The sequence below is a fragment of the Macrotis lagotis genome, chromosome X, assembly GCF_037893015.1.
Source record: "Macrotis lagotis isolate mMagLag1 chromosome X, bilby.v1.9.chrom.fasta, whole genome shotgun sequence".
In the NCBI taxonomy this organism is placed as follows: Eukaryota; Metazoa; Chordata; class Mammalia; order Peramelemorphia; family Peramelidae; genus Macrotis; species Macrotis lagotis.
Window position 1 is genome coordinate 148,607,110 of NC_133666.1, and position 14,609 is coordinate 148,621,718.

The 14,609-nt window shown below is 36.9% G+C and overlaps 1 protein-coding gene across 1 annotated transcript in view; it reads right to left on the reverse strand.

The window, feature by feature from the left end:
- The window catches only part of RORB (RAR related orphan receptor B), a 245,007-nt gene that overhangs the window by 51,041 nt on the left and 179,357 nt on the right, over nt 1-14,609 (reverse strand). Inside the window, exons 2-3 of the mRNA XM_074208546.1 lie at nt 12,181-12,266; nt 7,438-7,579 (exon numbers count right to left, since the gene is read on the reverse strand). Of these exons, the coding sequence (XP_074064647.1) occupies nt 7,438-7,579; nt 12,181-12,266 (228 nt within the window). The remainder of the gene's footprint in view (nt 1-7,437; nt 7,580-12,180; nt 12,267-14,609) is intronic.

Sequence of the window (14,609 nt, forward strand, 5' to 3'; positions counted from 1 at the left end):
GGCATTCATTGCAGGTAACCTGCTCAAGAGGTGATATAGAATAGAAATCATAAATAAAACCAATCATAGAATATTAAAAGAATGAGTCTTACAGAGGTTGTCCTTTATTCTTTTTTGGCAAGGCAAGTGGGGTTAAGTGGCTTACCCAAGGCTACACAGCTAGGTAATTTTTAAGTGTCTGAGACTGGATTTGAACCCAGGTACTCCTGACTCCAGGACTGGTGCTTTATCCACTTCGTCACCTAGCCACCCCAGTTGTCCTTTATTCTTGAAGAAGACCAAAATGATAAGTTGGGATCAAGATAGGGTACAAATAGTCCACATGGACATTGGAATGGGAATATCTTTAAATTTGCACATTTCATGTTTCTTTCAAACTTCTGCACTCTGACTTTGCTCAAGGAGCACAAAACCTTTCTTTGCTAGATGGAGGAGGAAACTGAAGCCTAGCACAGCTTACTTCAGGAACTTGCTTAAAGTCACATAGCTAGAGAATGTTTGAGTATCCCCAATTGCACAGTGTCTGGTTATAGTAAGTAAATGCTCACTGACTGACTAGAACTTAGGTCTTAAATGAAACAAAGTCCCAAGGACATAATAGTGCCTGACTTCTCATCTAAACCTTTTCCTACCCTACTATGCAATATATTTGCTTAAAAATGTTTTTTTTAAATGCTTGTACCCACAAATAGTTCTAGAAAGGTATTATCTTTTCCAAGAGACTTTTAGGCATATATATATATATATATATATATATATATATCTCAATTAAATTGGAAATATTGTCAAATGTTCAGTTTGAAGTCACCTGCTTATTTTGGATTAGAAGTCTATATCCTGAAAAGTAACTTGGCATCTGGAGAGAGAACTGGCCTTGGATCCAGGGAAGATTTGGATTCATATCAAAGCCTCTTACACATGATGGCTATTTAATACTTGACAAGTCACTAGATTTCTCACTATCCTAAGATACTCTAAGGTCAGTAATTATAGGGAAGGAAAGGGAAAGGATTTCCTCATCTGGGACTTCCCTAATATCAGTGCAATCATACGTGAAGTCTGTCTCTAATTTTGTCTGCTTCAAATACAATATAAATACTAGGAATTTTATGTCTATATCTCTGTCTCTGTCCCTCTTCTCCCTTCCTGCCTTCCTTCCTTCCTTCCTCCATCCCTCCTTGTTTATCTCTATCTTTCCCTGCCTTTCTGCTTCTCTCCCTCTCCTCCCCCCTCCCCCCATTTTATCCTTATAACCATCTTGCAAGTTAAATACTATTAGTCATTGTTAATCCTCATTTTATAGATGAAGAAATGAAGACCAAAAGAGCTGGTTCAGTGATTTGCCCTCTTGGTCACACAACTAGTAAATGTCTGAGATTTGATTTGAATATAGATCTTCTTGACTTGAAGCCCTGTGTTCTTTCCACTACTTCATTAAATTGTTTTTACATTTGTTGTTGTTGTTGTTGCTGCATAAATGGATCTATTTGCTTTTTCTACAGACAGTCCCTTCTTCAGTACTATTTGTAAATCAATCAATTACACACATAAATCTCTGTAACAAAGCTTAATCCTTATGAAAAGCTTTTTTGTTTTTGATGGAATAGAGAGTAGGGACTATTTTTTTTTGTCTTTGAATCTGTTTCACTAAGCTGTTGTTTTTTTGTTCATCCTTCAATTTTTGAAGAGGGTCAATGATATTATAGGGTGATGCCTCAATTTGTGTGTGAACTGGATTTGAGTGAAGCACAGAGCCAGCAATAAGTGCTTGTTCAAAAAATTCTGTTAACTTTTAGAATATTTACATCTCCTTACTGCCTTCCCCTTAATCAGAATAGGGAAAGCCTTACTCTCATTCTGATAATCACATCCATATGTACAAAAAGGGAATACCTCTACCCATACACTGTAAAGCCTTCCCAACACTTAGCATACAAAGTAAATTTTAAGAGGTATTCAACTTTTTTGAAAAAGCAGTAAATTTGACATTAGTAGATCTAGGTTTAAACTTCAGTCTTTCATTTGCTAACTTTGTGACCTTTAAATATTTCACATGCTCTCTGATCCTCTGTTTCTACATCTATGTAATGGAGATAATAATATTTGATTATTTGACTCAGCTATTGCAAGGACCAAATGGAATAATGATTAGTGGATATTTTACAGGCTATATGTCAAGTTTAAAAGTCAATTTTACACACCTGTATGTCAAGTAATATCATTAATATGAAAATTGGACATTTTTATGGCAGTCTTTACTTTGCGCTTATATGGGGATCTCTCCTTATAACCATTTTCTACTCACATGTGGGAAACAGCAGTATGTACATTAAGAATCCTTGCTATATCACCAGAGGAACTGAGTTCAAACACAGATCTTTTATTTCATATGTGGTTTGGGCAAATAAATTTTCATTTCTGGGTCTCAGTTTCCTCATCTATAAAATGAAAAAAGATTGAGTTGGATGACTTTCAATGTCCCTTACAATTCATAATTATGATTCCCAAATAAATGCTTGGATCTGACTGTAGGATTTGAAGTAGAGTTAGTGTTTCTATAGTGGTCCAAGGATAATCCCATTGACAATATGGATAAGTTTCCTGATGGGACAGCTAAGGAGGTACCTCAGAAAGAGTGCCAGGCTTGGATTTGGGAAGATTCGTCTTTCTGAGTTCATTCTGGTCTCAGACATTTACTTGTCAGACAAGTCACTTATCTCAGTTCCTTATCTATAAAATGAACTTGAAAGGAAATGGCAAACCACTCAGTATTTTTGCCAAGAAAACACTAAATAGGGTCATGAAAAGTTGGACACAACTGAAAGCAACTGAACAACAACTAGTATTTGTTGAATGAATGCTTTTTAGTAGTGTTTTATATGGTTAAATGAGCTTAGTCTGACCAAATTTAGTAAGGTTGTTAAGAGACTGCCTTATTTCAATTTCCCCTTAATGCTTATAGCAATTTTTCTTTTTCATTTGTTATATATTGTCAGAATGGATTAATATTTCCTATGGATGACTTAAAAAGAAAACTTTTGGGAAACTTTAATACAAAGGAAACACTTTCACACTGATTCCAAAGTCGAATATATCTGTCAGTGAATTCGATTTGGGAAATGGAGAGCTGAACATTGTAAATAGATTGTTTTGAAATGAATCATAATGACTCCCATATGCAAACACATCAACTACTCGAGGTGTGCAATTAGGTATCTAATTATATGGACTTTGTCACTGAACAAGGATGGGATTTCTGAGCTGGTAGAATGCACCAGAATGTTCTGAAAATCCTTGATGAAATATTAACTACACCCTCAATCTTCTGCAGGGGGATCTAACTTCCTAACGGATTTTATAAATAAACAACTGTAGGCAATAGAGATATGGGGGAAAAAGTATATTAATTGCTCTGCCAAATCAGAATAATGATCTATGTGACCCAGGTTTCTTTTTGTCACAGATAAGGTCACCATAAAATGTTTTGCACATTATATTTTGGTGAAGATATATCTAACTATTAGACAAGGATGGAGGTAATATTTTATTTGTCTTCCATTTTGGGCTATAGAAGTTATTAGGGAATAATGATGATGATGATGATGATGATGATGGCAATTAAAAATAAGGAACAGTCTACAAGGATGTCAAAGTCCTTTAACAAAGAGATTGAACTTTATAGGCATGAAATGAGTTCAGCTAAAAGGAAATTAACTAAAATAGTAGTGTTGAAGGGTTCAGATATTTATTTACTACACACACCATCTTAATTTTTAGCTTAGGTCAAGCTAGCTTTTCCTCAGTTTGCTGGGTGACTAGACATTGCTACGTGGTGGTAGTTACTATTTACAATATTATAGATTTAGAGCTGGAAGGCAACTCAAAAGACATCTTACCCAAGCCTCTTCTTTTCAGATGAGGATACTATGCCCAATTTGAAATCAGTATTTTAAGACTTAAAATCTAGTACCATTTCCCATGTATTATGTAAACTTTATAAAAGTCACTTAACCTGCCTGTTCCCTAGGCAGGTGAACTGGCTGGTCTCTGAATTTTCCTTTTGTTAGCTTATAAATTCTGTTAGCTTTGAAATAATTTGCTGTTTCTCTATTATTTTCAGTTGTGGCTGACTCTTTGAGACCTCATATAAAGTTTCCTTGGCAGAGATATTGGAGCAGTTTGCTCTTTCCTTCCCAAGCCTAAGGTCACATAGTGTCTGAGGTCAAATTTGAATTCAGGAAGACTTATCTTCCTAATTCCAGGCTCTGCACTCTATTGTCCCACCTGGCTGTCATAAATAATTTAAGGAATGGTGATCACCAACTCTGGGTGGAAACTGTAGAAGTCTCAACAGCAATTACAGAGGATATCCTGGCAGTTTAAAATGCTTGAATAGGCAACCATGGCCATTTGACCAGGTGGGCTAGTGAAATACCTTGAACAATTATCAAAATGAAGTAAACTTTCCACAAATCTAGCAAATTAATTTCCTACCAGTATAGGTCTGATCATGTTACTTCCCATTCAACATCATTGGTTTCCCAGTGCCTCTCATATGAATCACAAACTTTTCTGTTTGGCATTTAAATCCATTTGTCAATCTGGTTCCAGTCAATCTATCTATACCTATGTTCATTTTACATAGCTCTCCAATACTCACCCCATCTCTTATCTCTGTTCCTGGACCCACTTTACCTGGAAAACTTTCTTTCCTTTTATCTACTTCTCTGAATTCTTTCTCCACTCAAGGTGTTGCTCAGGTCAGCTCCTAAACAAGACCTTTCTTGATCCCCTTTTTACTCCCCTTTCAAATCACTATGCCCTTCCTTAGTCCATATTTCTTCTCAATGGGGGCTTAAGCTCATTTTTGTTTTTGTATTCTCAGAGCCTAGCAGGGTGCCTGGCATATAATAAATGCTTGTTAAATCAAATTAGATTGAATAGTTTTAGTCTGGTCACTATAAATGCCTTTAAAGCACTTTAGAAATGCTTACTTAACCATTCCTAGACATGATATTTTGGAGCACACAAAAGCTGAAAAATCAAACCTCTTTCATATGATACAATAAAGAAGCTTTTCAAGAAAGGATTATATTTTTCCTGGCCACTGAGTCTCTCCTCACTATCTTCTCCTCACCACTTGTTTGGCATGAACTCATCTGCACGAGATATTTCGAAAGTTATTTCTGGCAGCTTCAGGATGGTTGCTTGACCCATGGTTTGACTGCTTATCATCATCCTTAGGTCTCCAGTGACCTTAGACATCATATTGTTTTTATTTCTCAAAGCCTTATTTAATGCAGTATCCCTTCTTCCTTTGAAAATGTTTCACTATGAACCTTATTATGCCAGGATAGATGAGGGGCCTTTTCTCCTCTGTGGTCTGAATTAAATCTCTACTGATTCTTGACTTGAGTCTTCTTGGGCAGTAGGTTTTTCTTCCTCACTGGAGTCATTCAACATCACAAATCTTGATAGTGAGAAGAGATTATGTTTTTCTTCACTGAGGGGATTCCAAAATAGAAATATATATTGAATCTGTACAGGGTCTGGCACATTGTAGACATTTAATAAATGTTTTCTTCCCTTCCTTTTTTCCTCCCTTCCTTCTTTTTTTTTTTTTTTTTTGCTTTGTTTTCTTTATCTGTAAAATGAGGGTAATAATGGCCCTGACTTCCCAGTTATTGTGAAGATGAAATAATATACTTTGTAAACTTAAAGCATTATAGAAATATCATCATCATCATCACCATCTCATGATCATCACCACTATTCAGGACTCACTCCTCATTTATAAACAAGGCTTTTAAGCTGCTGTCAATTAATATGCTGCCCTCACATAGTAGAAATGAATTACATAACCCACAATTCAAATTCATATGTAATCCCAATTCCAAGGAATGCTATTTTTAACCATTGACAAAACTTTTTTCTTCTTTTCTGAATCTTCTTAAAAACACAGGTCATGTGGAAGTCTCTGGTGAGATGATTAGTTTCCAGATACACAATCCCGGGAGCAACCCTTTTTGAAGATAGCAAGGGAGGGACAAAATATGGCTGGTTAGAAGATGTCTACTTTCTTTGCTCCTTTACATGCTTATAAATCCTTGATGCCCTTAGCTGAAGGAAGGCAGATTCCTTGGGGTTGTGCAGGGTGGATGTCATTGGGACAAAGGGACCTGCAGATTCAGTGGACATACCAGGAAAGACTTTCTTGCTAGGGAAGGCAGGCTAAGGACCAAGCATTTTATATGTTGGCTGTCAAGTTATGTGTCAAATTGAATTTATCCAGGTACTTAAAACCATGCCATTAACTAGTTCCAGTTGCCCTCAGAGTGTGCTAAAAGTAAATGAATGACAATTATCACCACTTTGTAATATGAATATAGAATTGCTTTTTTTAAATAAAAGTTTATTGCACAGAACTGTTAGTAGAGAGTGTGACCAGATTTTCAGATTGCTGAAGACATCAATTGGATCATAGAAGTCTTAGTAGGATCATAGAGCTAGCTCTAGAGGGGACTTAAGATTTTATCTAGGTCAAATCTTTATTTACATGTGAGGAAGACCCAGAGAGGTTAAATGACTTGCTCAAGTCATGTGGGTGATAACTTCAGGTTTTTTTTGGAATCCCAAGATTCCCAAGTGCTGGAAAAGTCCAAATGGCCCTACCTCCCCCAACCCCTGCTCAAAGTATTCATACCTTAATTAATTCATGTTAATTAATTAATACCTTAATTCAGGAATTACTCTGTGTGTGTGTGTGTGTGTGTGTGTGCGCGAAAATGTGGCTCTGTCCATGAAGTTCATAGTTGAGGGACTTAGAGTGGGGAAACAGTCTCTGTTGTGTCAGATCCTGCGGCAAATTATCCTAAAGAACTCTCCTAATATATGCTGGTCCTTGTCAGTGGGTCTTTGCTAAGGGTTGGTTGGGAACTAGAAGATGAGTTTTAGGATAAGCATAAATCATCTACTAGATAAACCTGATCAACTACAACAGCTCATGAACCCTGTTCCTTATAAACAGAAATCTATCAACCCTATTAGCTGAACTCACACCTCAGCAGCAGATGTGCCCCAGGTTAGGCATGTCACTTATCCAATCTCTACAACTCCTTGTATTTGCAAAGCTTTTTAAAAAAGCATTTTGCTTCTACCTTCAGTGTGAACCACGCACCTGTTCAGCTCGTTACTTTCTCACCAAACACCCTTGGATATGTGTGTCATTCCCAACCTCCCCACCCCCAACAAAAAACCAGCAACAAATTCTGTTTCCAGTTAATACGCTATCAGAATGGTCTTCACTGCCCCCCCCCCCCCGCCTCCTCTTCCATATTCCCACCCTCTGGAAACTGTAACAGAGGTTTAAATTGGCTCCAGCAAAGCAGTAGTGATTTAAAAGAGCTTAAATAGGAGAGCAAGATGTTAACTCTTTACCATCTCGAGACATTCCTAGGGCAAGACACTTCTGCAGCCGGCAATGTTGGCACCGGTTTCTGTTGGTTCTGTCAATTAAACAGTTTCTCTGCCTTGGGCAGGAGTAAGAAGCATTGTTCTGCTGGCTCCTTCGAAAGAATCCCTAGAGAGAGGGAGGGAGGGAGGAAGGGAAGAAAGGAGGAAGGAGAGAGAGAGAGAGAGAGAGAGAGAGAGAGAGAGAGAGAGAGAGAGAGAGAGAGAGAGAGAGAGAAATATATATATATATATGTATATTTATAGGAAACAAAACCCAAGAACCATTATAATACATGGAGGGGATGTTCTCTAAAGTGAAGTTACTTTGGAGGGAATTCACTGTCAGGACAAATTTGTTTATGTGTAAAACCTCTTTGGATACCTCCCTTTGGAGCCTGCTCAGGTCCTCCCATTGACAATGCAGACTTCCTCCAGGAAGAATAATAGCAGCATTTCATGGATATGATAACAATCACAGAAAGGTAGAAAGGACAATGTCCCTGAATGTGTTACATAAAATGATAAACTAGAATAAGCACAAAATCAAAGGCTTCTACTTATCCTTAAGTCCTATGTGAGAAAATGGGAACAAGGTTATGTCTAAGGATAGGATTTGAGATCTGAACTGGAAGACACATTCTGTCTATCCTTTCCCTTTTTATAGATGGGAAAACTGCAGCCCATGGAAGTTAAATGACTTGTCTAAGGTCATAGAGAGAATGTGTCCTCTGACACTCCATTGGGTGGGATCCTATGTCCATTGACAGAGCCATTGTTCTCACAGTACATGCTGCTCTTAAGAAAGCTGAATGAAGTGTATTCTGCTACTGGCAATACATATACACACATACATACATACATACATACAAACAGAAACAGACACACACACATACAACATACTCACAGTTTGTGAAGGGAAAAATCCATGGGATAATAACTTGGAAAGAACTCAGTGGTGGTGTATATTATCTTCTCCATTAGAATGTAAGCATCTTATGGACAGGGACTGTTTTTGATTTTTCTTTGTATCCTTGGCTCTTGCTTGATATATTGCAAATACTTAATAATATTTATTAATCTGATTTCCTAAATGGCCTTGAGTCATCAGTCTCTTTGTTTTTCCAACTATCTAACAGATACTAGACTCTCAATTAATTGCTTTCTGGACTTCAGAAATTAATTTAAGGACAAGTCAACAATCTCTTTTCCAGTACTAGAAGCATCCCTGAGTTCTACTACCTCTTCCTCCCCATCCTTAACAAAAATTATTGCCATATATTGAAAAGAACTAGCCTTATCATGGCAAAATTATGAATATAACTTATCTAATGGAATGGTACTATGAATTTTAAAGGGTAAAAATAATGGGATCCAGAGGTGTTGCTGTTGTTTTCCCTTCATTCTTGAAGAGGATCATGACATCAGAAAGGTGATGCCATGACATGTACATGAATTGGATTTGAGGGAGGGGTGGGGTGATACTATGCTAAGTCACCAGCCTCACTTTTTCTTTTGGAGTCATCTGGGTCCAGTGGCCAGGATGACTGGAGATGGCCCTGAATGTGAGGCAATCTGGATTGTTAGATTTGCGCAAGGTCACACAGCTAATAAGTCAAGTGTCTAAGGTTGGATTCGAACTCAGATCCTCCTGACTTCAGGCCAGTGTTCTTGTCTACTGGGCCACCTGGCTGCCCTTCCAGAGGTATAATGATAACAAAATGAGATATCTGAATGGTAGCAGAACCTGGATTCACAATGAGAAAGAAATTGGGCTGACACCCAAAGATGAATGATTGTACTGAAGTTATGACAAGTCCCAGAAAGAAGTAATATAACTTCCTGGAATCCATGAAAGCATCATTTCAGCAAATATATATTTTGATTAACAGTGACATGAGACTTACATTTCAATAAGCATTATGTGGTTTATATCTTTTGGTACTAAAAAGCTGCTTAACCAAAAAGCTGATGAAAAACTGTGGAATACAGTTCTGATACTGACTGAGAAACATTTTCCTGAAACTATAGCTACAGGCTTAATTTAAGGCCAATTTGACACTAATTATGAGGCATTTCTTGCTTATCTGTTGCTCATTATTGCAAATGTGCTTTTTGGCATGAAAAGTAGTTTCTGTTTCAAATTTTATTGAATGAACAGGGATTTGAATGAATGCATGAGCTGAGTCAATATTATTTAAAAATGAGTTGTTGGTACTGACTTGGAAAAAATGTCATGAAACATTTGAGCATTGATATGAAGTGTTGCTTTGCTATTATTAAAATTTTTTTTGAGATTTTTATTTGAAGAAAATGATAACCTGTTATAATTTTTTAACCATTAAAGATTTCTTTTACATTTTTGTGCCTCAGGATGTCATTTTAAACTCAAAATTTAGCATAACCCATAAAACAATAACTACATTCTTTGCTGAAGGTTGATTTCTAGTTGAAGAGGAAAGGCATAAGGGAGGAGAAGACTAGAAGCCAAAACACTTAAACACTATTCCCAATGTGGTTACTGACCTGTGATTTTACATTTGGCAAATCATTTAGTCTTTTGGAATCTAAATTTGCATATAGTATAATTAGGTAGACTCTAGCATAGAGAAGAAGAAAATGTTGTTGGGAAAATGTTTTTGATTCTAAATGGAAAACATTTCTCCATACTTTGAGGTTCATTTTTTTCTTTTCATGTAGGTTTTTTTTTTAAATAAATGATGTAATCTTTCAAGAAATATTATGTGAAAGGGATGGATTATTTGAAAACCAATAGAGGTGAAGTGTCTTTCCTTGAATGAGAAACATCATAACTTCAGTATCTCAGGAAGTTAGGGAAAAATTCCATCTATTTGCCCATGAGAAGTTACAACTGTTGCCAGGAGAGGGAAGAGAGATAACGTCATTTTACCTTTACTGTAGGAAATGGTGGCCAGGGAAGGAACAAATGCATGCAGCTGATACATTTCCAACCTTTAATTATAAGGCTGCTGTGCAGGAGAATATTAAGGGACATCTCTGGAGGTTCACAAAAGGATTAACGCTAATCATATCCAAGGGAGCTCAGGATGTTGACTGGTTACTGAGATAAAGCTTTTCTCTTTCTTTTTTCTTTTATCATTTATTTCCCTTTTCCCTCTTTTTTTGGTGCCAATTTCAATTACAGAGATCACACTTTGTGTGAGCATTATAAAAAGACTTGACAATTTCTCACCCAGCATCACTATTCAATGATGTTACAATGGGCTTTGTTTCATTTATATTTGAAAGTCTCTTCAAATGAAGATCGGATCTTAGAATCTATGACTGTGCGGTTTCTCGCCTCAGTTTACTGACATTAAATAATGATTCACTTTGCTTGCATCTTCAATCAGGGCCATAATTGCTCTTTCCAATAACTGCACCTGTAATGCCACCTTTTCCCACACATGCTGTGCTGCATTTTACGTGTTCTATTTGCAGTCCTAACTGATGTGACTTTGAAACAGTTGTGTAACAGCTCTCATTTCCCCCTTCATATCTGATCTATAGTTCCCTTATTCTTTCACATCATAATTTTGTAAAGTTGTTATGTATCTGATTTTGTTAGCTTTAGGACTGGATGCATGTTAATTGCTTCACTTCTGTTAGAATTTCTTTGAAAGGGAGCTGCTCACTTAAATTCTTTTGTTTTTTTGGATAAGACAGAGGAGAAAGTAATGGGACTGGGAATGAGGAAGTTGATTTCTAATTCCCAGTTCGATGACCAAGTACAATTATATATTAGAGATGGAGGAATCCTAGAGGTCATTTGGTCCTTCTTAATGAATGAGAAAACAGGTATTCAGAGGTGAAGTGATTTAGGATCAAAGGTCCAGAGCTGCAAAGAATCTCAAAGGATGTCTGATTTAACTTTCTTCTTTTAGCAAGGTGGAACCTGAGGTCCATAGATGAGAAATGACTTTCCCAAGGTCAGACAGGTAGCAAACATTACCAGAAATATTTGAACCAAAGTCCTTTGACTCCAGAACCAATGTTCTTTCCCCCTCTGCCACACTAAGAGGGTCACATATATAGCATATAATAAAATCAAGAATTAAATTCATCTGATTATAAATGCAGAACATTTTCTACTTTACTGTGCTGACCTAGGACAATAAATCCTCCTACTTGAGCCTCAGTTTTCTCACCTGTAGAATGAGGAATTTAAGTTAGATATCCTCTAGAATCTTTTGTGTCTCTAAAATTCTTCTGGGTTTTTCTCTTTGACCATGAAAGTAAGGGGTAAGCTAAATTCTTTTTGCAACTAGATTTCCTTTTCTCAAGAGGCTCAGAGAAATGTTTATAGCTATCACCTTATAGTATTTATTTTTTAACCTTTAATTTACCCTCATGGTAGCAAGTGCCTTCAAGTTTAATGGGGACAATACTGCTAACACAGCAAACTACTGTATTTATATGACTGCTGTAAATGTGAATAATTCAGACCCTTAAACAAAAAACAGTTTTTAAGGTCCTGCTAGTTTGTCAGTCAATTATATATGTATATATACATATTTATATATAAATATATATATATGTGTGTACACATATATATACACACATATTACACTCATATTTATACATGTAAATATGTATAAATATATATGTATACATACATACACATATATGTATATAATGAATAAAAAAGAAAACCAGCCAACAAGAAGTCTCATCTGATGCTTTTTACCAAGTATTATTAAAGTCTCATACCTTGCAGCCTTCACATGTGATGACTCCGTAGTGGATTCCAGAGGACTTATCGCCACAAATTTTGCATGGTATCACTTCAATTTGTGCTGAAATGGAAAAACAGAAATTTTGAGCTCATGTGGCTCTTTCTTCTTTCCTTCCCTTCTCTTCTACCCTCTGTTCTTTTCTTCCTTCTCTAACACAAAAAAGAATTTGAAAAGACTAGTTTGGCTATATGTCCTGCCTTCTTCCCAGTGTTGTACTATTCCCAAACTCTCTTTAATCCCATTTTGACTAATAATTCCTCTCCCAGAGTTCCTTAGTCATTCTCTGACTGAGAAGCATAACCAGGAACTAATTTTTTTTCCTTCTTAAATTGATCCTCCCCAAGAATATATTCATAACCTGTGGGTTCATCCTTTCTTTATATTTTGAGCTCTGATTTCCAATCAATCAATCAATAACCTTTTATTAAGTATCAACTACATGCCAGACACTATATTAGGTGCTAGAGAAAAAAAAAGTGAAATAGTCTCTCTTCATAAGGAACTTATGTTAGAGGAATACACAGATAGATATAAAAGTAAATTTGAGATACATACAAAATAAATTTGAAGTTATTTGGTCAGGGCTATAGGGTAGACTGACTATTCTTGTTCTTAAGTTTATATTTTTTTAAATTAAAAAAATTTATTTAAGGCAATGGAGTTAAGTGACTTGTTCAGGGTCACACAGCTAGGTAATGATTAAGTGTCTGAGACCTAATTTGAACTCAGGTCCTCCTGATTCCAGGGCCAGTGCTCCATCTACTGTGCCACTTAGCTGACCCTTAAGTTTATATTCTAACGGGATAATGCAAAACATTCATTGTCTAAAGGGGCACACCTTTAGGGTCTGGAAATCAGGAAGCAATTTGGAGGCCTGATTCTAGGAAAGGTAAATTGAGATCTCGCTTATCAGAGTTTGGGAACCCTAAGACAGAGTTCAATTGGTTCTGATGTAGTACCCTTGAAGGATAATGAAAGATGGAGGGGAAATAGGAAAGCATTTTAGGCATGGGATGATGTCTGATCATTTCAATTGTATTTGACTCTGTGACCCTGTTTGGAGTTTTCTTGGTAAAGATACTGGTTTGCCATTTCCTTCTTTAGCTCATTTTATAAATAAGAAACTGAGGCAAACAGGGTTAAATGACTTGCCCAAAGTCAACCAACTAGTGTTTGAAGTCCAGTTTGAACTCAGGAAGTTGAATCTTTCTGGTTCCTAACCCAGAGCTCCAACTTCTTCACCACCTAGTTGCCCAGGCAAGGGATAGATACTTCATGAAAACTTCAGCCTAAGCAAAAGCAGGGAGGTAAGAGATTCAGTGTTGTAACATGGAACTGCAAATTAGCCAGTGAGTAATGTATGATGGGATGAGAAGATAGGCTGAAGTCAGATTTAAAAAAAAACAACTTTAAATGTTAAACAGATGAATTTGCATTTTGCAATACAGGCATTGGGGAATCACTGATACTTTTTTGAGCTGGGGAGTTACTACATGGTCAGAGTTGTGCTTTAAGAATATCAATCTGGGGTGGCTAGGTGGCACAGTGGATAAAGCACTAGTCCTGGAGTCAGTAGTACCTGGGTTCAAATCTGGTCTCAGACACTTAATCATTACCTAGCTGTGTGGCCTTGGGCAAGCCACTTAACCCCATTTGCCTTGCAAAGACCTAAAAAAAATGAATATCAATCTGAGGTAGGTAGGGAGGTAGACCCATGAGGGTAAATTTTCTCTAGCATCTATGGGAGGTAGATTGGATAAGGGAGAGGTTAGAGGAAGGGAGACTAAGAAGCTGCTGAGAAGAGATGAGATAGTAGAAGAGATCGTTGCCCTGGCAATTTTTTTTCTCCAACCCACAACATGAGTGTTTACCTAGAAGAAGACTAAGTTGTCCCCAGAACTGATGAGTCTCAACTTCCCTGAGGCAGATTCTTCTCTACTCCTTATTCCCTTCCCCCCCAAGTCAACATGGGTAGTATTGAGCAAAAGCTGCCCCTGGAACCTGATTAGTCCCATTTTTCTCTGAGGCAGTTTTCTAGTTAGCAAGGAGTAAAAAAAGTCCCTGATGAACTATTGACTAGATGTATTTCCAGATGGAGATGAAGAGTGCTCCACCCAAAATAGCTAAATGCTATTGGATCCTTGCTTCATTTCTTTGGTTTGTTAGGACAAAGTCGACCTCCTTCTGGAAATGTTTAATGACTTGAGATAAAATGCCTCATTTTATCCCAGCATAGAGTCTGAATTAAGAAGCTGCTGATGTTAGACTATACCCCGACAGACCTGAATGAGGGTAATGACTATGGAGTGTGAGTGGAGATAACGGTACAAATGAGACAATTGGCAGAACCAAAGAGATCTAGAATTCACAAGACTTGACAACTGATTACATATGAGGGCAGAG